Here is a 25,314-nt window from a genome sequence, read left to right on the forward strand (position 1 = left end):
CAAAGGAAGTGGCTTCCTCCCCCTCCTAGCGTCCCCCCACCCTCAGCGGCTGCTCCTTCTCCGGCACAGACTGCATGATGGTGGCTACAGAGGGGACCTTTGCTCTCCAGTCCAGGGTCTACAAAGGCCATGCACACACAGCTCTGGAGCGCCGCCCTGCAGGCCCGAGTGCACAGCAGCCCCAGAGGAGTCACGGGCGCAGAGGGCTGCAGGCTGGTCCTACACGTTTCAGGTGAACAGCTCCAGGTGCCGCAGACCGAATTCTGGGCCTCACCCACTCAGGTGAGGGATGTGGCAATGTGGCCAGGCAGCCATCCACGTCATTCTCTTGTCTGTCCATCCAGCTGTCCACCCAGCAGTTAACACCTTCAGGACCACTAGGGGTCTGCACTGGACTTGCACTTTCCCATGTGGACCCTGCCAACCCCACGAGGATGTCCTCCAACCTCGTCTTGGGTCCACCTGGAGCTGCACTGTCCAGCTAGTCAGTGGGGGGTGCTCAGGCCTTGTGGCCAGTGAGGATGGATGCCCTCCTTCCAGATTTGAAGAACCCAGAGGTGGTGGTGGTCGTGGGGGGTGAGGGGAGTGGCCGACAAACCCCGGGGACCTGAAACCCTGGTCCTGAGCTAAGAGCACTAGTAGGACCTCCCTGGGTCAAGTCCAGGGAGGCCATATAGTGATGGTCAGGCGGACTCCTGCCTCATCCAAGGCTTCTGTGGAACTTCTTTAGCACATTCCTTCCAGTTTTCAAATGATTTATTGAAGGGTGATACAGTAAGATGTGCTGAGGGCTCGCTTTCAGTGTGCGGCTGAATCATCTTTACCCACGACCACGTCCACTGACCACCACCCTCATCAAGGGGAGACTCGGCAGCCTGGGGGACGCGCCCTCCCTGGCACCCTCCACCTGCGGCTGGAGGGCCTGGGCCACCATTCCAGCTTCCAGGGGACCCCGGGCCCCACGCACGCACCTGCCCCTGCTCGGCCAGCGTCTTCTCAAGGTCTTCTATCCGTGTCTGGGCCCTCTGCACTTCTGCTTGTAGCTGCTCACGGGTCTGTAGGATGGGAGGAGAGAGACATCAAATTTTCTCTAAAAGCCAGGACACGCCCACACGGACGGGGACTTTGAGAGGCCTGTGCGCCTTTCGGTTCAGCTAATGGAGAAACGGCGGTTCACTCCTTTGGAAGGAGCGCTCTGTAAGAAAGGAAGAACTTTAAGCCTTGTTTGAAGCAAGCGACCTGGCTCAGATTACAGGGCGATGATCTATAGATTAATTTTGAGGGATTACTAGGGAAAATCCTCGTGTACAGGACGAAACACCCCATGAGGACAATTAAGCCCAGTCGGGTGCTGGCCACAGGGGTAGTCTCTTGGATGACAATGACAACGACATGCACAGATGGGCTTGCTGAGTGGTCTGCCCAGCCAGACCCAAGACAGTACGGGCCCCTCCACTGGCCTTGTCTTCCCTTCCTTTTCCAGATTTTGCTTTCAATTAACTACTTCCCCGGGAGCCTGTCCCCCGTTTAGAAGACCCGCCCTCGGCACCCTGGTGTGTGACAGTCCCCCACAAGCACCACCTGGGCTTCTTGGGGGTCCGGGCTGCCCTCCCTTGAGTTAATTTGCTGTCGTGGCGTCCAAGCCACAGGGCACTCTATTCCAAAGTGAGCTCCTGCTCCCCCGTGAACAGCTTCCAGGGCACACAGATGGGAGGTTTGGGGCCAGCTGGGCACAGGGTCTGAGGGTCCTCAGCTAGGGGAGGCAGGTGTGCCCGCCCTGGCCCTGGTCCCAGCCCAGGGCAGCTTCCCAAACACTGGATCTTAACTGCCTCGGTGAGCGCTAGCCCGACAATAACTGTGGGAGAGCAGGCCCTGAAGGTGGAGCGATGCGAGTCCCCCTGCCATGGCCAGGGGTCAAGCAGGGAGGAGCCCAGCAGGAGCCGGAACATCGTGGAGTAGAAGTCAGTTAGACCTTAACTTCTCGCTCTGCGTCCAGCGTCCCTCCGACCTGCTCCTGCAGCAAGGCGTACGCTCGCTGGAGGGCCTGGTACTCCATGGTCAGCTGCCGGAACCTCAGCTCCGTCTCCTCTTTGGCCATGCCCTGGAGAAGCGCACGAGACACATGGCATTAGAGCCCGGGCCTCCACCTGGGGACCCCTGGGAGGGGCGCCCTGAGGCCCTGGGGCCAGGGGCCTCTCAGGCCAGTGGCCGGGGCCAGGGGCTCAGCTGGCCTCCCGCTTGCCAGCCAGGCTGCCCCATCCCGGGACCCTCCACTCCTAACCAGGCTCACCTGAGGCTGCTCTCCCCAGTGGAGTCAGGGGAGGAGAGCTGGGTGCTATGAAAGGCTTACAGCCCCGGGAGGGCGTCTCCTCCCCACTCGCCTCACATTACAGGCTCCCTCCCTGCCTCCTTCTAGACACGGCAACACCTGCTGCCCCAGGAAGAAGGAAGTGGCTGCTGCTGCCTTCTGAGGGCCGCACTGGGCCCCGAAAGATTTGCTGCTCAGAGGAGAACAAGCCACAGTTCTGGTGTGGGAGGGGGGCAGTGACCAGGAGTGACCAGCATGTGCTCTTGGCCTTGGTGCCGACCCCCATCACTGGGTGGTTCAGACTGCCTCACCCCGCACCTCTCCAGCCCTTTGAGAGGGCGGGAGCTCTCTGAACCGTTCTGCAGAGGGGGCACCAGCACAATGCCAGGCATGCATTCAAAGGAAGGGGCCGCACCGGCCACCAGGCAGCCAGCAATGGGGAGTGTTTCTCACTGGGTAAAATCGGGGACTACTGGGGGGCACAGCCAATGAGGGCCACCTAGCCTACCTCTCCAGAGAGCAGCCTCCAGGGAGCAGAATGCCAACCCGGATTCACCTGCCCCCACGCCCCGCCCGCCCAGGCCCGTCCAGAAACCGCTGCAGAAGGTACCTCTTCCAGGTCATCCTCCGGGGTGCACGGGGTCTGGTCTGTCCTGTCCGTTTGATAAGAGATGGAAGAACCGTCGGATTCCAGGGAAGCCTCTTCGTCGTATCCAAAGAAGGTTTCCACGACAACCGGCTGCTGACCAAAGAGAACTGTGTTAGGCCAAACCCAGACCCTGCCAGCAGAGCTGCCCGCTCCCATGGGGCCTCTGGGCCTTCCCCTGCCCCTTCCCCAGCTGTGGGGCCAGCTGCCTGGCCGTACCCCCAGCGCACCCTGGTCTCCATCCTCAACTGCCCCCTCGGGAGTCTACTCAGGGCTGCCCCACCGCAGGCCAAGGTGGCCGCCATCATGGTCTTTCTGGAAGCAGGCGCTGGTGGAGGGTGGAGTGGGAAGTAGGCCTGGACATCTGCGGAGAGGCAGACCAACCCTCATGGAGGGGAACGAGGCCCCTCCGTGGGGGACTCTCTCTTCGGTTCCTCAGGGCAGTGACGCTCAACCGTCTGCCCCTGTGCATGATGACATGACACGGGATCAACATGAGCACTGGCCTTAACGTTTAGCGTGTGATCGCTTTTCCAGTAATTCATTTTTGCTGCATTTTAAAAAGGATCAATCCTTGACAGGATGGAACAAAAATAAACAGAAAAGCAAAGGTAGGCCCTTCACCAGCTCGTCTGAGAGGCCCTGCCCGAGGGACGCCCCACGGCTCCCCTCTGACTTCATGATGCTGGCTCCCCTCCCTGCCCGCCCCTCTGCCTGCAGCTCCCCGTCCCCACTGGCTCTGCTCACCTCCCTGCCTTCCAAAAACTTAGGTCTCCTCATCTTGTTTCAGAATACCACAAAATCCAAGCCCACCATCTTCTCTGTCACACTCAAGGTCTCTTCCTTCCTGGGCGACTCCAGGAATCTGGCACCAGGTCTCCCTGCTGGTTCCTGTGCCAGGACCTTCCAGTGAAACGCCTCCCTGGGGCCCCTGGGACCACCTACTGGCCCACAAGCTACAATTGGTGGTGCAGCCTGGCGCAGAGCAGAGGGGACCGAGGCCACCTCCTCTGACCCCTCCCCGGACATCCTGTGTCCTCAGCCTCCCTGTCTCCCCATGACCGCCCCCACCCTGAGCACAGAGGCACCCAGGTGCTGACCGCCTGCTGAGGGGAGCCCCGGCCTCTCCCAGAAATGCTGCCCCTGTACCTCCAACCCTTTTCCAGACTTCTCCACAGAAACATCCAGAAAAGGGGCAAACTTAGCAAGCACAAACGTGCTTTGTTAAACGCCGCCCTCCTGCCGGCACCCCTGGTCTGGATCATCCAGCCTCAGCCCCGTCAGCCAGCGTGGCCTCCTCTACCTCCTCCTTTGCCGTGTCTGTCATCTGCTCCGACTACACCCCTCCTGTCCGTCTCCCGGCCACACTCTCCCTAGCCCTGGCCCAGATGCCTGCAGCAGCCTCCTGGGTCTTTCTGCTAAAGCCATGAAAATGATCCTGTAGAAACCTCATCGCGCTCCTTCATGTTCCAGCTTATGGAAGCTCACCGGCCTCTGAGGCTGGAGTCACTGTGGCCAGTGCTCCAGACCTCACAAACCAATCTCCTGTCCTTGGCCCCTGAGCCCGTTTTGCTCATTGACGGCTCCTGACTCGCCAGCTTCTCCCTCCTCCCGTCTCATGAAAGCGCCTGGACAGCTGGGGGCCCAGGAGAGAGGGTGGGTCTCCTCCAGCCAGTCCACTCTGTTGGAACTGCACTGTCAGGCTTCTGGGCCTCCAGATAATCTCTAAATTTGTTGTTAGTGCTGTTGAGTCAATTCTGACTCCTAGTGACCCTGTGGATAGCAGAGCAGAACCCTGCCTGGTCTCTCTGTGCTATCCTCGCCCCTTCCAGTGCTCTATCAGACAATGCTCCTCTGCTATTCACAGGGTTTTCATGGCAAATTTTTTCAGAAGCGAGCAGCCAGGTCCTTCTTCCTGGTCCGTCTTAGTCTGGAAGCTCCAGTGAAACGTGTCCACCAGGGGTGACCCTGCTGGTATTTGAAATCCTGGAGCCATAGCTTTCAGCATCACAGTGACACACAGCCGCCACAGTATGACACTCAACAGACAGGAATCTCTAAATACCCTGAAATAATCCGGAGGAGAGAGAGGCCCCGACACCCTCTCACTCCCCCTGCAGGCCTTTCTGAGGGCCAGACGAGCCAGTATTTGTTCCTAGGGGAGATCTAATAGTTTGTATGAGCACCACTGTTGATTGTTCAAAAATTAAACAACAAAATACATAAACACACATTTTGCATAAAGCAGGACACAAGTTAGGTCCTTCAGGAATTTGTCCCAAATCATCTCTAACAAAAACCATAGGTTTGTCAAAAAGGATTGTACTGCAGGGAAACTAACCCAGGTCTTCAAATTCCCTAGGGGCAGAGGTCAGCCCTGGAGGGGCACAGACCGCCGGTCCTCGGGCTGTGTGTCCCAGGCAGACCCGGGAATCCAAACTCCTCTGCAGGAGGGCCAGCATCCCACGGCTGACTACTCCTCCTCATTATTGGCATTAATTCATATCTTCTCTTGGAAATTTAAAAGAAAAATGGTTGAATTTTTAAATTTAAAGTTATCAACAGAATATTTACTTTGGGTCCTGTTTTGGTTATTTCACAATAACAATTTTCAGAAATAATAAAATTATCTTCTTTTCACTTCTAAATAGAGTGTTTCTTACTACGTGGTTTCTTTAAATACACGTTTTATGTACACACAGGTCAACATTTTCCCACCTACCTTGGGGAGTTTCGCCATTTTCTTTCTTTGTTTCCGATATCTTAAAAGCTTATCACGCTCCTGCAAAAACCAGTGGAAGAGACCTTTTAAGGAGCTGAACAGCTCTATCAGTTTAATCTTTCCTGTCCTGATCTGAAGGGACTCAGAGGAGGACTTCAAGATCGGTGTATCGCCCATATTATCATAAATACACCGAAATGCAGGGCCCCGTCCAGGGCAGTTTGCTCTGAAGGTCTGGATGGCTCATCCTTCTGCTCAGGATCAGGACAAAAGGAGGGATCACCCGTTTGGGGGGCTCTGAGCTCACGACGCTCCATCATCCTCCAGCTTCCATCTCAGTCTGCAGCTGGGGGCCCATGCGGGGGCCAGGGGATTAGAGTGGCACGTGCACAGAAATGGGAATTGGGGAGGGACGATGGCCCAGCCTCCTGCACACTCTCTGCGCTGATGTCCACAGAAATGGCGTACACGTGCATGTGGAGACAGACCCCCATAAACACGTAAGGAGACCAACGACCCGTTCTTCTCCAGGGAGCTATGCAGCATCTTCATGACTGTGATTGTGAACCAGCCAGGCCCCGACAACCAGTCAGTATGGAGGGGGGAGGAACCCATGTGGGGAGAGTACTCCAGAGAGGGGAGCCATCCGACCTCCGGCCTTTAATAAAGGGGTAATGAGCAGAGCCGGGCACTGCTCCTGCAGGCTTTCCCAAAGGCCAACGTTCCCTGGCACCTGTCTGATCCTAACGGATGGGTGCTCTGGATCACCACGGCAGAGCCTCTGGGCAGGTGGCGCTGTGAGAACAGGATCCACGCTGAATACTGGCACCGCTTTTATCTGGACCAGATGGGACCATCGGCACAGGAGGGGTCCCAGGGACAATGGCACCGGAAAATGGGTGTCGATGTCAGTAGAGAGATACTGAGTGGTACTTACTAACACACTCTTCACGTAGCCGGCGGTTTCCAGGGTCTAGGAAGAGAGGACAGCACGTCGGAGAATCAGAGCACAGACCTTGCCCCACGGGAGCCCCAGAGCCCTGCCAGCTGCCCCAAACCCCTGCCGCTTCCTGACTGCAGAGAGCATTGCTCTCCCCTCACCCTGAGAGGGAGGGTCCTACCTGGCCCTAACAGTCCTTCCTCCTTCCTTAAACTGCCCCCTGAGGGCACCATGAACCTGCAGAAGCATCAAGGGGTCTTCTGTTCAGGGTCGAGGGCCTGTCACTAGCCTTTCAGAAATAATGTGCATTTGTAATTGACCAAGATTTCTTCCTTTTCCATAAATTCTCATTATTGTGGGGATTGACAACCACCGTGTTGTTGAAGGAGGCACGAGCTCAGACCTCAGGCACAGTCAGGGAAGGCTGCATCCGCGAGACCCCAGCCCACAGCCGTGGGGCAGGGGCATCTTCCCATCCAGTCTCACGTCATTTTGGAGGCGACTTCAGTCATTGAAGCAAAAGGCCAGCACTTCCGGGCCGCGTGTCACACCAGAGACAGAGAAGGACACTGCCATCGCTTCCACTGTCCCCAGGGGACAAGAATGGCCAAGGCCACTCATTCTGCAGTGCTCTGACTAGGGGGCTGGTAGGGATCCCAGAAAGAAGCAGAAGGCGCCCCAAATCAGGATGATGGGAGGAGGGTTTAATGGAGGTCTATGCAAAATCATGCTGGGGGTGAGGGGCCACAGAGATCAGGCAGTGTAGATGGCTGGAGGGGGCCCCCAGGAAGATATGTCCACATCCTAATCCCCAGAACCTGGACTTTGGCCTTATTTAGAAACTGGGTCTTTGCAGGTGCGATTAAATTAGGGATCTTGAGAAGGGATTTAAGAGAAGAGAAGAGAAGAGGGAGACACGGAGAGAAGGCCCCATGAAGACAGCCAGAGACCAGAGTCATGTGACCGACGGCCACCAGGAGCTTCCTCGTGACACAGAACGACTACTCCCCTAGCCCCTTTGGAGGGTGCACAGCCCCTCCAGCGCTTGACCCTGGATTCTGGATTTTTCCAGACCATGAGAGGAGAAGCTGCTGTGTTTGAAGGCCCCAGCTGGGGGCTCTGTTACGGCGGCCCAGGAACTAATCCCAGCAGTACTGCTGCTCTTGAGACCCCCAGCCCAAAGTGACGAGGACAGGAATCAGAGCGTTTTGGGGAGTGTCACCTCAAGCATGAGCAGGGTGGAGGGACCCAGCCCAAGATGTACCCCCAGGGAGGGAGAGGACAAATGCAGGTTCCCCCTCCCCCATCTCCTGCCCATTGGCCAGACCCCCAGAGCCGGAGGGTGAGGGGCCGAGGGTGTGACCTCTGTGGGGCGGCAGAGAGCCAGGACGGGTGAGGCGCCCAGTCACCTTGGAAAGCTCGTCTATGAGGTTCTGCTGCTCCACAATTTGAAGTTTCAAGAAGTCAACTTCTCTTTCATCTTGACTTTGATCCAGATCGTTTAAGGAACTGGGTCTCCTTATGATTCCGGCTCTTTGTCTCTGAAAAACCAGCCAGAGGACATTACAAGGGGTGGAATGAGGTGGTCGCCTGGGTGACGGGGAAGCTGGGGGTCCCCTCGCTCAGTCTGCATACGCCTGAGCAGTCACTGGTCACCCCTTGGCTGTGGAGCGAGGGGGCCTCTCTGCTCAGGCCTTGGATCAGCACAGCTACAGAGGCCCAGGGAAAACAAGGCCTGTGTCTCGGGGGGATCCCCGCAGCAGCGGCAGGGCATGCAGCCTGGAGTGCGCACATGGAGCAACTCTGCACCCCAAAGACGAGATCGGGTGAGCTGCGTGTGCCACTTCACCCTCTGCCGCCTGCCAAACTCAGAGCGTGGAAAGATGGGAACTTCTGCAGAGAAGGGCTTGAGGGTCCCCTGCCTGCCTCCCCTACATCATGCTGAATTACTCTGCCTAAACTCTTGCTCAGGGCCTCCAAGGCCCTCAGGGCCAGAAGGAATGCACACGACAAGGCTAATCCCACACACTCCGCTGCGGCCACAGCTGCAGTGGAACCTCCCCTGCCCCGGGCTCCATGACCCGTGCCTGGCCTGCTCGCTCCCTCCCCCCACGGCCAGTGTCCCTGGGGTCCACTACCTCTGCCTGAGACTCTCAGAGTTGGGCGATGGCTCATCCAGGCCCCTGGTGTTGGACAGGGCGACAGGCCTGGAGGCGGAGGGAGTGACTTGCTCAGTGACCTCCTAGCGGTTCCGCGTCCACTCTGTCACTCCCAGAGGCAGGCACCTGTGACCCTCTGCCCTCAGATATGAGACCCGCATCTAAGGCCTTCTCCCCCAGGGCGCAGGTCTGCGCCGGTTCCTGTCCCCACAAATGTACGTGAGATCAGAGGCTTGAGTGAAAGCCCGGCCCAGGGATGGTGTTATCAAACCTTGAGTATGAGAAGCTGGTTACGCACCAGCGTGGGCACATCCTGCTGGCCCGCCAGACCCCATCAGGCCCCTACCATTTCTATGTTCTCCTGGGTGACAAATTTTAACTTGTTTTCCATTCGACGTAAAGTGTGGGACAGGTCTTCATTTTTCCGAGTAAGGCGCTTGTTTTTATCCAGCAATGGCTTGTACTGACTTTCAGCTTCTCTTAAACGCTTTAGCTGAAAGGCAAAATTAATTACACAGTGTGAGGTTTTTAAGTGTGACAGAGAACCAACAGCTCCAAGCAGAGTCAGAAAACTGAGCAGCACAACCTTCAGCTACAGCGAAGGGCAGCCGTGTGGGGCCCAGGCTCTATCTTGCCAATGAGGGCCAAAGTAAACCCACCCGGCTCATGACCGGCCATGACCACTTTGAGCAAGTCACACACCTGCAGGACAAATCACTCGGAAATCTCAGTGGTTGTAAGGACTAACAGTGATGGCGCCACTGAAGGGCGAGGTCCTCACACATCCCAATAATGTGCAGAACTCAGGATAATTTTGCCCCATAATGTGGAGCAGAGATCAGCCAACCAGCACCTGAGGCCCACATCTGGCCCCTCATCTGGTTTTGTTAATAAAGTTTCATTGGAAACAGCCCAGAGGCCTGGACACAACGCCTGCCCTTGTCACCATCACTCCTCCTTCCTACAAGGGATTTTGGAAGTGGACGCCCCTGGCTCCCCCCACGCTGCAGCCATAAAACCATAGGACCCAGAAGATTCCCCCTTACCCCCGCTGCCTCTCCGCCACTCACCAGCTCGTTCCTTTCTTCTGACAGCAAGGCATTTCGGTCCTCAAGTTTCCGAATGATTGCACTTAACTCTGCAATTTTAAGTTGGAAGCGCCGAGCATCCTTTTCATCCAACTGCTGTTCCTAAAACAAAAATTAACTGCAAATAACTGCTCATAGACACAGACATGAAAATCTTTCAAATCCCCACACACCATGGAAACCCAAGCACTTCCGTGTTGTGATCGCCCATGATTCTGCACGGCTGGGGGGGGCGGGTGTGGACCCTCCAAAGGGAAGGCGACTGCCTCCTAAGCGGCATGATGGGGACGGAGGGAAGGAGCAGAAATGTCCAGAAGTATGCAAATGTGGAGGGTGAGGGCGTGCGAATGCAGGCACAAGTGTGGGTGACACCAAGAAAAGATGGGAACCAGCTCCCTGCTCTCCCCCGGGCCCTGCTGCCTCCTTCAGGAAGGGGTTGCCCCGTGCTGCAGGCAGAGAGGGACATCATCTTCCTAGTATTAGAACACGAACACGGGAAAAGATATTCAACCTAAAACTTTCAAAAGTTAGTTTCCCAAGAAGACTGCTCCCTCCAATTGAGTGTCTAAAAGGTCACTTTGGAACCTTCACTCAAAAATCAGTGGAAACATTTTGATCCAGTTTCAGAATCTCTCTGGAGTTAACGCAATCTATCGAGCGCCAGAGCAGGAGCTGGTTTTAATTCAGCGAAGCCATTGATAATAAGATTACAAAATGTCATTTTCTATTCTTGAAATGTCACTCTCCTAGGGCTGGCTCAGCTCAGACACGGTTGCACCCTCAAAGAAAACAAACGCGTGTCCAGGAAGGACTGAGGGACGGTTCCTCGCTCAGCAGGTGCAGGAGAGGCCAGGGAGCAGACCCAGAAGGACCCCCGTCAAGGGTCTGTGGAATTTGGAGCCCCCGTCCCGGATTTCCCAGAACCGCTCCAGAGGGCTCTGAATGAGGAGCAGCAATGAGGAAATGGATGGTGTCACAGCCGTGTGGCTCTTGGCTGATCCTGCATTGTCATGGCAGCCCGAGGAGAAGCAGAAAAGTGGCAGGTCACACGAAAAGCAGGTGGGAGGGTGACTGGTGATGTGAGCAGCAGAAATCACTGTGTGAGGTCAAAGCCAGAGATGTGGGCGAGCAGGGAGCTGGGAGCCAGCCTTGCTGGGCCGGAAGGCAAAGCCTATGCGTGGAGATGGAGGCAGCACAGACTCATCTCCCACCAGCCCAGGGCGGGAGCCACCACCAGCAAGTACCAGGGACCCTTAGCAACCTGGGGGCCTGGCGGCTCCAGCTGGAAGCCTGAAGCCTTGGGGGTCCATGGCAGGGCGATCAAGTGAAGGCCATAGTTATGCCACGTTGGCAAGGAAGGACGTCTGTTCGCCCTCTCAGCCAAACCAGTTAAGCCGAGGGGTCCAGGGCCTGGCTGGCCGGGTTGCAGACACAGTCAGTGTCCCCAGGGCAGGAGCGCTCTGCCTCTGGACTCTGGAGCTGGGCTCTGGACTCCCCGGGAGCTGCCCGCACAGGCCATGCAGCCGTGCATGATGCTGTCTGTCTGTGACTCTGGGGTGGCCGGGCGGAGCATGAGGAGGTGCTTACAGGGCTTCCCGAGTGGTCTGAGGCGTCTCCTGCACCACTTGCATAAGGAAGTTCCCGTCTGGGGCTGCCCAGGTGCCGATCAGCCTCTTTGACCTGGGACAGCTGCTCATCTAAAGCCTCTTTTTGGAGCTGCAGTCTCTGAGCATGCCCGGCTTGAACCCCTAACTCTCTCTCCAGCACGAAGACTGCTCTGTCTTTAAATTTTATCTCCTCCATCTACAAGGAGAACAGAACACAATCACACACGCAGGCAGGATACAGATCTGCAGTTACCATAGAAACAGGCAGAGGACACTTGCGCACAAACATCGGGAGGGATCCTCATGGCGGCAGCCCTGCCAGCATCTCTGGGCTTTGAGAGGGGAAGCAAAGCAAGTAGCCCTGGACCAACAGCCTGGAGCCCTGCTGCCCCAACCACAGCATGACTCCCCTGTCCGGGCTGGCCTCTGCTCTGCCGGCTCAGACCAGCTGGTGCAGCTGAAGACCCCCTCCTGGGACTCCATGCACCCCTTCTCAGCCTCCCTGGGTGCCTTGCAGGACCATCTTTTCCCATGCTGGCCTATGAAGGCTCCTGGGTGGCCTGGGGGCTGGCATGGCCTGGCAGGGTCCTGAGAGGCCACCTCCAGCTCCTGCCTCCTGCTGTGCGTTGGGCAGAGCAGGGGGACTCCCTGAGATCCCTGAACCCCATCAATGGAGGGTATGATGAGCAAGGGTCATCTTAAAACAGGTGGGCTGTGACGGCGGAGAAGTAGAAGCCTGGGGCGAAAGGCCCACAGCCTCTTTCCTGTCCGCTCCGAGGGGCACCGGGCCTGGGAAGGGCTGGACAGTGTGTGGAGCCACTACTCTCGTCCTTCTGCACCCCGCCTCTCGCCTTTCTTCGAGTGTGGATGGGAAGCAGGGGTGCTGCCCGGTTGTCTGCAGGCAGCTGAGGTTCTGGGAGGGGCCCCTGGACACGCAACTCCAGGCGGGAGGACAGGAGTGCCCAGCGTGCCTGACCCACCCAGGCCTCTGCATGCCGCCGAGCTGGCAGCTGTGAGGGATCCCTGCCCACTTTCCCTACAGCGCCCAACCTATTGACAGCTCCAAGAAGCCCTTCCCGACACAGCTGCCACCTGCCTCTGAGCATCCAGGGCCCCTCATCCGGGCTCCGGGCTGCCAGATGTGCTTCCTAGGCCAAAGGGTGGGTCGCCGCCCTTGGAGGGGAAGGCGGAACAGGCCCCACTGCTGCTTCTTCAGACAGACAGACTTGGGCGCCACGGGAGTCATTCTACACAGCGCTAGATTTACAAGAAGACTCGGTTCAAAACATATTTTCAAACAACAGGCCAGGATAGGACATCTTCCTGCTCTACGTGCTGTTTACGGTTAAAATGAGCTAATAAATCTGCCACGTCAGCTTGGAAACAAAGACACGACATGTCTAATTAGCCCGGATCATAGAATTCATGGGCAAACGTTGAACTGAACAGAATAAAAGAAATCCTTAATTGCTAAATTCCCATTTACTGCAGCACACAGAAATAGGAAAGAGGCAACACAGTCAATTAGTGAAAACAAAGAGACCAGTGGAATAAAATCATATTAATGAGCAGCTAAATTCTGTGGCCAGCATTTACACTCTCATGCACAGACACTTTAGAAACATCACTTTTCTTCCATCAGGAAACAGGAGGAGAAGTCTCCAGAGACAGATCCCACTTCAATCAGCTATTTATGCAGATGGTTTGGACCAAAAAGCAGACCTCCCTGGGAAGTCACCTGGACATGTCCGGGAATGGGGCCAAGTTCGATGACCCACCTAGACATGGAGCTTCATGATCCGCTCACAAAGGAAATGAGAGGAAAGTGGCCTGCACAGGAGGGCAGGAGCTGATTTTCTGAAGATGGGAAACCACTTTAAGATCGGGGCAAGGTCTCCGAGGGGTCCTCCTGGAGCCACAGTCTCTCACGCAGCGTCTCAGTTATGCCTGAGATGCCAAGAGTTCTCAGCCAAGGGCGCGTTCCTACATCTTCCCATTCCGTTACTTTATGCACAGAGGCCCGTTTGTGAGGGAGAGCGAGCATATGCGTGACATGGACGCCCAGCTGAGGTGGGGAACATGCTTTGTGGGACCGTGTGGGGTCCCCGCCTCACACACAGGGGGCTGTTTCCACCCCTGGCACAGATTCCAATACAAGTAATGGGATGGCACCAATGTCCAGCCAGGCCAGGGAAGCTGCGACGGGCAGCGTGGGACAGAGGGGCTGCACCCCTGCATTCGTGCTGCCTTCCTGCAAGGGCAGATTACCACAGTGTCCGACGGTGAAGCTCAGAAGCTCAAGGCTCTGAACCGCTGCCCTGGCCCCCCTTTCCCTCCCAGGGTGCTGTGGGGTCCTGGGGGACAGGGCTGCAGAGAGTGCCTGGGGACAAGCTCTGTCCTCCACCCTATGTCGCCGCCCACCCCATACCCGACCCGTGCCGGCATCCGGGTGACCAGCCCTCCCAAGAGCCCAGGACAGGTGCTTTCAAAGAGGAAACTGGGGTCACCCTATGGCCACTTTCCCTCACTCAGACCACTGCAGTGGCTTCCAACTGGCCTCCCTATGTCCACTCCTGTGCCTGCTACAATCTGCCCCCTCACAACCACAGAGTCGTTGCCAAAAAGCGAGAATCAGATCTGATCACTCCCGTGGTTTAAAAATCCTGCAAGGCTTTCCAGGTACCGAGAATTAGAATCCTTACTGGAGCCTCATAGCTTCCACACCAGCTCCCACCTCAGGCCCCACCCCCTCATCCCAGGAGCTCCCCCAGCCCCCACCCTCTCATCCCAGGAGCTCCCCCACCCCCAAACCCTCATCCCATGAGCTCCCCCAGCCCCCACCCCCTCATCCCATGAGCTCCCCCAGCCCCCACCATCTCATCCCAGGAGCTCCCCAACCCCCACCCCCACCCCCACCCCGTCATTCCATCAGCTCCTCCAGCCCCCTCCCCCTCATTCCATCAGCTCCCCCAGCCCTCACCCCCTCATCCCATGAGCTCCCCCAGTCCCTACCCCCTCATCCCCTGAGCTCCCCCAGTCCCCACCCCCTCATTCCATGAGCTCCCTCAGGCTCTCCCTCCCCCCACCCAGTTACAGAGGGTGTATGGAAACCTGACTGAAGCCCTGGGGGTGGTGAGTCCCTAGGGAAGGAGTGTGCAGGAGGATGCTGAGGCCCGGAGGATGCCTCTGCTGAGAAAAGCTGTCCTCCCCACATGACCCACCCACCTTGACTCAGCCCCAAGCACAGAGGAGCTCAGCCAGATGCACAGAGCTGAAACCTCCAGGCAGAGCCTGGGAACCTGCATGTCACCAGCACCCCAAGTTGCAAAGCACACTGACAGGATCCAACACTGCCCCACAGTGCTGAGGTCCCCCTGCAACATGTCCCATCCCAGGGCACCATCGCCTGCCCCCGTGTGGCCACTTGTAGCTGTGGCAGCTCCCACATGGGGAACCACAGCAGGGAACCATGGGGCAGAGTCACTCCTGGTCCTCACCTGTGGGACCTCCCGCACCTGGCGCAGTGCAGGTGAGCACACACCTGCTCCAGTGAGGATGGCTCCCGAGAGAGCAAATACACACGAAGAGCCTTTGCAGCATCTGGCTGCGGGGGGCTGGAATTCCCATCTGTGACCTTCAGCAAAAACCCAAGAACTGCCCTGGAGCCACAGGCCCAGGGAGGTGACAAAGCTGCCTCCACACTGGATAACATCATTTCTAAGAGAGACCCGTGCCCAGACTCTGCGAGGCTCCATCAGAGGCTGAGGACCTCCCTGGATTTCGGCCCACCTCCCTGAGGCTGTTCACTCCTGCAGCCCCGCGGGGGCAGCCCCTCACTCCCGCAGCCCTCTTGTCCTGGGCCTTGACGACTCTGCTTGTTAGATTCCCCTTCAGCTAGCTGCCTGGGCAGCCGGGCGAGGAGGGATGAAATACATCACAGAGTGTTAGGAGAAAGCCCGATCTGGGTTTTGCCTGTACTTCTTTGGTTTTATAGAATTTTTAATAACAGTCTGAGCTCGTATGTCAGCAAATGGACTCTAGCGTGCAGTAGCTGCATGCACGACAAACATTCCTCCATGATCCAGTAATGACAGGACATGAATGTGCCACGAGGCTGCTCTGGGGGCCCACAGCCACATCCGCTCCCTGCCCATTGGCCAGGAACCGCCCCCCCAGGGGCCCAGCTTCTCCACCGATGCTATACAGGACAGACACAGCTGAGAAGTCGGCTCCGGAGCCTTCGGAGGCCCATGCGCCCCTTCTGTAAGATCAAGGGGCCCCATGCAGCAGAGTCCTTTGGGGCTCTAAAACACTTGGCCTTGGCCTCACCAGGGAGGTCCTGATCCCGCAATACTTTCTGGAATCCCCACTGGGGCATTCTGATACGTGCCCAGATGCAGAAGCACCTCTGGTCCCTCAGGTCCCTCCCACTGTGACACGGTCAATGTGGGGCATCACTGAATCCCGTACAACCTGGTTTCTCTCACCCCTAGGGGCGGCCTCACAGCCCACTCCACGCCCCAGCACTGCCCTGCTCTGTCTGGGGTGCGCCTGCTGGTCCCCACCTTCTGACCCTGTCCATCTTCCACACGGCTTCTCTTTGAGACCTCTGTGCCCCCACTGGGTGTTGCACCTCCGGCCAGCACACAGGGTTCTTGGGTCAAGACAAGGATTTAACTGTTTCTCCTGGCTCTGGGTGGCGTAGCCTGGTTGTTCTGCTGGGCTCATGGGGGACCTGAACTGGCTCCACCACTGAAGCCAACCCTTGGAGCGCCTCCTGTGTGCAGGGCACCGGGCTGGGCACGTCACTTGTGTTTTTCATTATTTCATTTAAATCGCACAAAAACAAAATATTATTTTATATGTTATATAATGCTGTTGGGCTTTGGGGAAGAGTGGCTGAGGTGGATGAGGGGAGCTGTGTCTTTGATGCCAGCTGGGGGAAGCTGTGGGCAAGGCCAGCAGAAGAAAGCGCATCCCAGCCGCCATGTGGGACCAGCCTCTCACAGAGACACCTGATGGAGGGGGCGAGCCTGGCGGTGGGTGGAATGCAAGCTCCCAGTGGACTCCCTCCCCACTGGACTTGCATGACATGCAGAGTTTTGGACTATTGGGGTGGATGTCTCAAAGGGGAAATATTGCTCTTCTTGCTAATTGTATGTCTTCAAGCCCTGAAATGATAAATAAATGAGATTCCCTAAATTGATTATGAATTCTACAGGGAAAAATTGTGGAAGACTGAAAAGAGCAAGAAAAGATTTCTGGCTCCTTTTTCTGGGAATGCTGGAGCCTCTGAGGGCTGTCCAGCCCCACAGAGGTGGGCGCCTTCGTCTCTGAGGAGGCTGCACTGAGGTTGTGGAGCAGACGTCTACCTGGAGGAAACAGTCGGTAATGCAAACACGTCCTGTCCACAGACAGGAACGATTCCTGTTCGTGGCATGGCAAATGATCTTTGCCAGGTAGGGAGCATAAATCCCGTTAGATCAAATCCTCATTTGAATTGGTTGTAACTTTTTACTTGTTTCCTCCCTAACTAATGAGTTAAATAAAATTTTTGACCTGGATTTATTGTATATTGTATGAGAAGCATGATTATACCCTCTGTTAAAATGGACCCTTTCACAGTTTAGTTACAATCCCAATAAAAATTCCAGCAGTTTTTTCTTTAGGAAAAGCAACTCCGAGGTTTCTACGGAAGTCTGGAGGGCCAAGAAGAGTCAGGTTACTCTGGAAGAAGAACAAAGTGGGAAGACTTGTTCCTCTGGAAGTGGAGGCGTTACAAAGCCAGAGGGACAGATGGGGGAGGAAATTAGAAAGCTCACTCAACACATGACAGAGGTGGCACTGTGAATCGGGGGCAAGATGGTCTTTTAGTAAGGGCTGCTAGGACAATTGTGTATCCATATGGAAAAAACCTAACTGGGTCTCGACTTTACAACACGCACACAGGCATGCACACACATACGAGCACACAGTCCAGATGGGGCAAGGACTCATGCAGGAAAGACAAAACCATGAGGTTTTAAAAAGATAAATCTTCCTAACTTCACAATAAAAGGATTTCTTAAGCAAGACATGATAAGCACCAACCCTAAAGGAAAAGATGGACAAGTTAGACTATTTTAGAATTTAAAGCTTTAGATCACACAACGACACCACCAAGAATGAAAAGATAACCCACAGAACAGAGGGAGATGCTTGCATTTTTATATAAATTTTGGAATCAGCTCGCCTATGCCTGCAAAAAAGCCCGTGGGGATTCTAACGGCATTGTGCTTGCCCTCTATATTAATTTGGGGAGAATTTCCATCTTAACAATATTGAGTTTTCCAATCCATGAACATGGGATCACTGTTTACTTAGCTCATCTTTAGTCTCTCTCAGCCATGTTTTGCAGTTTTCGGTGTACAAGTCTTGCACATCTTTTGTTAAACTTATTCCTAAATATTTTATTCTTTTTTTATGCCATTATGAGTAGAATTTAAAATTTTATTGTGGATTGTTTGTTGTTGTTAGTATATAAAAATACAACTGATTTTTGCATGGTGATTTGTATCCTGATACCTTGCTGAAATCATTCAACAGTTCTTTTTTGGGAAATTCCTTAGGGTTTCCCACATACAAAGTCATGTCACCAGCAAAAAAGACAGTTTTAACTCTTCCTTCCAATCTGACGTCTTTAATTTCTTTGTTTTACTTTAGCATGCTGACTTGAATTCTTTGATGGGAAAAGACAAAAAAAGATAAAAGGAAAAAGTCCCCAACAGAGTGGCAGCACTTCTTCCAGTTCACCTTAAAGGAAAGACCCCGCTTAGCACACCGGGCCTCCTGTCAGGTCCCTGCCAGGACGTGAGGGGTCCCCGTTCACTCAAGGAAACCCTTCAACGTGAGCGGCAGCAGCCAGCACGAATAAGAAGCAAAAAGGGCCCCTGAAGGAATATGGACGATGAGAGGAACCCAAGAAGACTTTTTTCAAACAGCCAATTATAATTCTTATTCTCAGAGAAATGAGGTCACACCTATGCGATCACATCTATGAGTGAGAGGCGAATCCCAAAAGGATTTTATTTCAGAGAATAAACATTTTTGAGAATGAAATGTATGATAGTATAAATAAAAAATCAAACAGAAGAGTTGGAAGAGAAAATTGAGGACGTTTCTTAGAAAGGGGAACAAAAAGCCAAGGTTGGAGAGAAAAATAAGAAAATAAGAATATCAGTTCCAAAGTCCACCACCTAACTAACAGGAGTTCTGGAAGGAAGAGAGGGAGGAAAATGACAGAAACAACAGAGCAAACCTTTCTGGAGCATAGGGACACGGACTTCTGGTTAGAAAGGGCTCCTGACAGGAACAGACACTCACATTACAGGTGCTCCGCCATAAGACCTCAGGATGCTCTGAGCTCTAGGAGAAGACCCTATAACTTCTGGTGGTGGGCAGGAAGAGAAACAGGGCCAAATGCGGGATCAGGAATCAGCATGGCATCCAACTTCTTAACAGCCACCCAGGGAGTTAGAAGACAATGCAGAAATACCGTCACGTTCCTGATGGAATTAGTTTCCGACCTATAGCTCCATAGCCAGCCAGAACACCAAGTGTGAGGTTAGAGCAAGAAGCTCATCCACACGAGGTCTCACAGGATTTATTCCCCATCCTCTCTGTTCCTGGAAGCTGTTAGAGGACATGTTCCACCAAGATGAGACGTATACATCAAAACAGAGGAAGATACGGGAGGGAGGGATCTGACACCGGAGGGATAGAAGGCGTTCCCAGGATGTGGACAAAGGGAATCAGGACAAGGGCAGGCTTAGGGAGAAAACAGTGGAGGTGGAGACAGGAGGAGAGGGCGCTCCAGGAAGGACGTCTCAAAGAAAGGTACGCGGATGGATGTCTAAGGTTTTTGACAATATTGAGAGGAGATTTACCCTCCCGTTGTAAACTCGGAGTGAATTAGTGACATTCACTTAGAAAATTAAGCAAATGAAAAAATTAATTCCAAGGAAAACAAAAGTGCATGCAAGAAAGGTAATGTAATTGTGAGTCACTTGGGTCTTTCATGAATGACAGAAGTAGCAATAACAGTGCAGTAAAGATACAGACAGCAAATATCCACGTAACTCAAGATGAAGTCCCAAGGACAAGTGACAGTGACAGCCTTTCTCTATGCCCCCCTAGATCCACTGCGCACCCCCTCCCTCAGCTCTGTGCCCAGGAGGTTGGCCGTGTGCTCCTACCTCCTGACTTCTGGTTGTGTTTGGCCAACAGGAGCATGAAAAGCAGAGGTGGGAGGATGGGAGGTCTGGGTATTTGCTAGCTTTGGCTCCCTGGTTGGGCTGAGCCCACGCTCCTGTCCCATAGCCCTTGCCAGAGCTGCAGCCCTCACGCTGTCCTCTTCCCTCGGGCCATGGCTCGCCCCGGCTGCGGTCACCACCCACAGTGGGTCTCTGCCCGCACCTTTGTGAACTGCCCCTTCACTAAAGTCTCTTCTGTTACCTGTTTTGGGCGCATCATCTGCTCCTGCTGAGACCTGGCCAATGGAATTTAGGGGGTGGCTGGAGTGGGGGGCAGGGCAGAAGGCCATGGGGGAGCAGAGGAGGAGCTAAAATTGAGAAATCAAGAAGTAGATGTTTGAGCATGTTTTTGAGAATTTGGAATAAAATCCATAAGAATCAGCTAGAAGAGTTGCAGGTTGTTGCCCCTGGGGAGTCCAAGTCAGGGAAGCGGGAGGACCAGAGGGAACCGCTGGTTTTGTTTTAAGCCTTTGGTCACAGAGATAAGGCCACCTGCCTCCACTGCGAGCACTGAATCCACAAGACAGAAGAAGGGTCGTGTGGACCCAGGCAGCAGGTGCTGACGTGGTGCCAGCACATGGCTCAGGGATGGATGGAGAGTTGTATGGGGGAGCTCAGAACAGGACACCCTGGAAAAGGACAGGGGACCCTCCAGGTTGGGAACATTTGAGGGCCCCCAATGCACACCATGGCAAAGTTGTATTTGCTCCACAGCTCTCCATTTCCCTTCTGGGCTGTGGGTCTAGAATGATGGCACCCTTTCTAGGAAGTTCAACATGGGGTACAGCCTGGAGGCACTTTGGAAAACAGGGTCCCAGGGAAGTAGAGAGAGGCGGCCTGGGTATACAGCTGTGCTGGTTGGAAAGCTGGCTGCACCCCATTGAGGGGCATCCTGGGGACTCCGAGTATGGCCAGCAGCAAAGCTAGCTGAGTCCTGATGAAGCCTACAGCAGGGGGCATGGAGCACACTTCTAAGGCAGAGCTCACGTCCCTCAAATTACCAAGGAGGACCAGGCTCCAAGTGATGAGGAGAACGAGGAGCAATCCTTCTAAGAAATTGAATATTCTCTTCAACTTCTAGTACTGGGGTTCTGAGAACACTGACTCTACCCGTGTCTGCCACGGGATGCCTGGTCTCTGGAACCATTAGGGTGTACCAGATGAAGCTGCCAACTTTTGACCCTTCCTGACCTGGAAAGATGGCAACTTCAGATGGTCCAGCCTAAGAGCAATGCTATCCCAGATAGTGCTCACGGCACAGGAATGTCAGGAAGGCCTCTGGGACCCATGACCATCCCACTGTGGGCCTTCTGGCCTTGTCTCTCTGGATCCAGTGAGCTGGACGGACTGCAGAACCTGCTATTTATGGAGCATGCCATAACTAAACCTTGGTCCCTCCTTGGCTCCGAGCTTAACCTAGGACTCTAAGAAGAGCGATCCTTTAGTAAACCCTTTTGAGGGGAAGGGGGAACATTAACTTGAAGATGTCTTGCTCTGACCCAAACTAGAAATGACAAGTAAAGCTGGTGTGGCTGGTAGGGGTGGGGCAGAGGGCTGGAGCTGTGCCTGCCCTGTGTGTGCCTGACCGTGTGCGTTCTGAACCATATCCTTTTAACAGGCTCGCATCCCTGCAGTCCTCAGAACCAACAGAGATGATGTGAGGTGCGCTTTGCTGATGAAACAGGCCCGAGACCCAAGCAGAAGAGCTGCCCCCACGCCGCCCCCCGCCACCTCCACGCCCCACACCACGTACCAGCCTGCGGATCTCCCGTTCGCACTCCTTCTTGATGCGGGAGATCTCCTCCTGGTGCAGGTGGTACACGCTCCTGATTTCCGCAGCCTTGACCTTGTCGGCCTGGATCGCCAGCGTCAGCGCCTCCTCCACCTGCTTCTTGGCTCCCTTGAGCTCAGAGATCTCCTGCTGCATTTTTATCTTCTCCACCTCAAACCCCTTCTTGGCCTCCTCCTTCGCCTCGGACAGCAGCACGGTCTTGACCTTGTCGGGGGCGCCATCACGCAGGCCGTGCAGCAGCGCCTGCAGCCGCTGGTTCTCGTTGTCCTTGATCTTGATGACCCGCAGCAGCTCGGCCTCGTGCTGCCGCAGCAGCGTCTCACGCATGGCCTGCAGCTCCTTCATCTTCTCCTCGTGCAGCTTGGTCTTGAGCTCCGTGAGCAGCACGGCATTCTTGTGCTGCTCATGCTCCCGCACCTGCTTCAGCTCCTGGTTCTTCTCCCTCTCCACTCTGCTGACCTGAAAGACAATAGCAGGACCTATGTGCTGTTTGGGAACTGACCTCTGCATTTTCTGAAACCTGATCACAAATTTTAGAAAGTTTTGTTTTTGTTTTTTTCAAACTTGAGTGCTATCTTCCATTCAAGAATGTCTCCTTAAAATGGGGGTTGAAAATGGAATCAACACTTATGGGTGGATAGTGTGAATATGCACCCAAAGGTGTCCACAGGGGAACTCGAGGCTGGAAGCGCTGCTAGCCTGGAAAGTAAGACCATAGACACACAGTCCACAGAAATCTGCTTGGCTGCTTCATCTGGGAACAGGCCATGCAGAGGAGGGCAAAACCATCAGCTCTGAAATGAATCTTCCAGGAGAGCGGGTGGGATGCTCTCGGCACAGCCCTGTAGGGGGCCAGGCTCCTGCCCTCCAGCCGCTTTGGCCCCACCCCCTTCGGCCCAAATAACGAGGGGTGCCACGCTTACCTTCTGTGACATTCTTGGCAAATGGGGAAACCCATCTAGCAGCTGAGCGTCTGTGTGGAAGATGTCTGATACCTGGATTTTTGGAAACACTCAGGTTTTTTTACTGGATGTTTTATTTTCATCTAGAAGCTTCGACCTTGGCTAAATGACCACACTACCTGCCATCTGGCACAAAGTCGATGCTCAAAATCTATTTATGGAATGAAAGAATGGCTGGAATCCAGATCCGCCCTGGGTCTACAGTCAGGAGAGGGCCCGCTGCAGGCGCACCGAGTTCAGCCCCTCACTGCCTCCCTCCAGGCATGCCTCGGGTGCCATCTGCTTCCTGCTGGGCCCAGAGACAAGCAGCCACTGACAGACACCCCACATTTAATGTGTCCAAACAGACGTTCCGTTGCCCCCCAGCTCCGAGGTCTCCATCCTCAGTCCATGGCAACTTGCGTGGGGCCATGGTCCTCAGATCCCGTCCTTCCCTCCCGTCCCACCCCAAACCATCAGCAAATCCTGACAACCCCACCTCAGAGTGCACCCCGAGTCTATCCACCTCCCTGCTCCCCCGGCACCGCCTCCTGACACCTCCCCGGCTCCCACTCTCTGTGGAGAGAGCTCATCGCTTGGGTCCCTGCATAAGCCTCTTCCCCGGCTGCCAGTGCATTTAGTATAAATGTGGCGCTCTCTCACAGCCGAGGAGGAGGGCATCATCCATGCATCCTCCAGCTGCCTCCAGGGGCGGATCCTCACAGGAGAACAAGCCAGAGTTTCAGCCGCGCTCCACGGGCCTGGCACCCCTTGAAGTCTGGGGTTCTTCCCCGCAGAGCTGTGTAAGCTCTGACCCCACAAACCCTGGACACGCCTGCCCTCCACCCTCCTCGCTCACTCTGCCCCAGCCAGGCCCGCTTCCCCCCTCCTCAGGGCCACTCCCGCTGCCCTCAGTGCCCTCCTGCAACCTTGGCCGGCAGTCTCTGCAGCCGCCCGCGGTCAGAAGCTCTTGCGCCCAGCCTGCCACAGCGCCCGCCCTTATTACGTTGTGTCACTTTCTTCTCAGCAATTATCACTCCCCAAAAGTGTCTCAGCCATCTCTCTCTGACTGTGCCAGAGCAGATCCCCCTGGGAGAGGACACTGCGGCCATGTCAGCCTCGTCCGCTCTTATTTTCCCATTAGGATGGACGTGTGACACTGACTCGCTCAGCTGGTGCTCGCCGACCAGCAGTCCTATTGTCTGGTGGGATCCCACCCCGAGTCTTCCCTTAGGATGGCTCAGACCCCAGGACGCCTGAAGAAATCCTAATAGCTGTGCTTCTCTCTTAGACTCTCCCAGGGCCCCTGACACTTCCCCAGCAGCACATGGGGCAGAGTGACCATCAGTCCAGCTGTTTGGGTTTCTGGCTGGCGAACTGAATTGTTGCTAAAGGCCTAGAGCAGAAAGATATTTATCCATCTTCCATTTAAGATGAATCACCCTTTTTTCCAGTAGAAATTGAGTTCAAGACAGCAAAATGCAAGATTTTTGACAGTGTTTCCCAGTCATGTGGGGGTGACAATTAATAATCCTCTACTCTCTAGGGGAGTCCACTGGTGCCATTTCAGAACATGCTCTGGGGGAAGGCACTACTGTCCCCACCGTGAGGTGTGGACGCTGAGGGTCGGGGGCAGCAGGTGGACGTGGCGGAGCCAGAGGTGCCGCCTGCACCTGCCGATCCAGAGCCCAGCTCTCCTTCCCTCACGTAGAGGAGGTGACGTTCATCTCCGTGAAAACTTCTTGGATGGCAATGAGCAGACAAAAGAAAAGAGATGCAGCCTGTGTCACAGAGCAGATCTTTTTTGGAGCAGGGAGGGAGAGCAGAGGAGGAAAGAGTATCTGCGGAAGAGTTCAAGGTCAGATGGGGCTGAATCCTCGCTCCGATCCAACCAGTTCTGAGTGATAACACACTTGCTCACGGTTACCCTTCAGTCCAATGCCCGTGACTCTGCCAGAGTCAATACCAGACACGTGGGAAAAGCCCGTCAAGAATCAAACCAACACGCCCACCCTCCCTCCCTCCCTCCGTCCCTGGTCCCAGCATGGCCTCCAATGTGCCATCAGCTGGTTGGAGCAATTGGCTTCTGTCGGCGCAAACGGTGCAGCGGGGCTCCCCTCGGATCCTGCATCCTCCACGAAGGCTGCCTTGGTTACGCAAGCTGGATGGGAAGGGATTTGGCAACTGAGTAAAAGAGGAACAGGCAAGACATGTGACGTTCCCAGGAGACACTTCCTGCACCGAAGCATCGTTGTTAGGCTGCCTTGCTCACCTGCGATTCTGAGCAAAACGTGCTGAAGATGAAGACGCAGTCCCTTTGGCTCCCTGGGAGGTTGGCTAAAAGGCGTTCCATAAATGCACGGGGCTCCCATCTCTGCCGTCCCTCACCACTCATCTCCAGCAGCGGGCTTTTCTCTGAAGCTCCATCCTCTAAGTGGACCGTGAACTGCCAAGCTCCCTGGTACCATGGAGACTGATGGATGGAAGGGACGTGCTCGTGGACCAGGACACTGGGGAGTGCGGGCTTCAGCTGGCAGGAGGGGGAGAAAGTGGGTGGAGTAGAGACAGCAAGAGGTCTCAAAACAACATGTTGGGGGTGGATCAAAGGCTCCCCTCCCAGAAAGAGCACTGAAAAGAGTGAATTAAGTAACCTAAACAGCCCAGCCAAAATAGCGCCACATGACTCAGATCTTTTTAGGGACACACCAGCTTCATAACAACTTGTTAAAAAAATTGTTCTGCCAAAGAAGCTTTTGGGATGTTTCCCTGAGATCCCACAACTGTCTCCTTCATGGACACCCACAGCCTCCCAGGACCTTC

At 55.0% G+C, this 25,314-nt stretch overlaps 1 protein-coding gene across 22 annotated transcripts in view; it reads right to left on the bottom strand.

The window, feature by feature from the left end:
• The window catches only part of JAKMIP3 (Janus kinase and microtubule interacting protein 3), a 128,153-nt gene that overhangs the window by 39,115 nt on the left and 63,724 nt on the right, over positions 1-25,314 (bottom strand). For 9 of the 22 annotated variants that reach the window (XM_070520666.1, XM_044748446.2, XM_044748441.2 and 6 more), the window contains exons 3-12: positions 21,515-22,012; positions 11,451-11,666; positions 9,846-9,965; positions 9,122-9,268; positions 8,026-8,157; positions 6,614-6,649; positions 5,677-5,736; positions 2,919-3,047; positions 1,973-2,101; positions 972-1,055 (exon numbers count right to left, since the gene is read on the bottom strand). In XM_070520666.1, coding sequence (XP_070376767.1) covers positions 972-1,055; positions 1,973-2,101; positions 2,919-3,047; positions 5,677-5,736; positions 6,614-6,649; positions 8,026-8,157; positions 9,122-9,268; positions 9,846-9,965; positions 11,451-11,666; positions 21,515-22,012 — 1,551 coding nt within the window. Of the gene's footprint in view, positions 1-971; positions 1,056-1,972; positions 2,102-2,918; positions 3,048-5,676; positions 5,737-6,409; positions 6,650-8,025; positions 8,158-9,121; positions 9,269-9,845; positions 9,966-11,450; positions 11,667-21,514; positions 22,013-25,314 lie in introns of all 22 variants that reach the window. The other 13 variants (XM_070480837.1, XM_070480853.1, XM_070480823.1 and 10 more) reach the window with 4 other exon arrangements.

Source organism: Equus asinus, chromosome 2 (assembly GCF_041296235.1).
Source record: "Equus asinus isolate D_3611 breed Donkey chromosome 2, EquAss-T2T_v2, whole genome shotgun sequence".
Classification (NCBI taxonomy): domain Eukaryota; kingdom Metazoa; phylum Chordata; class Mammalia; order Perissodactyla; family Equidae; genus Equus; species Equus asinus.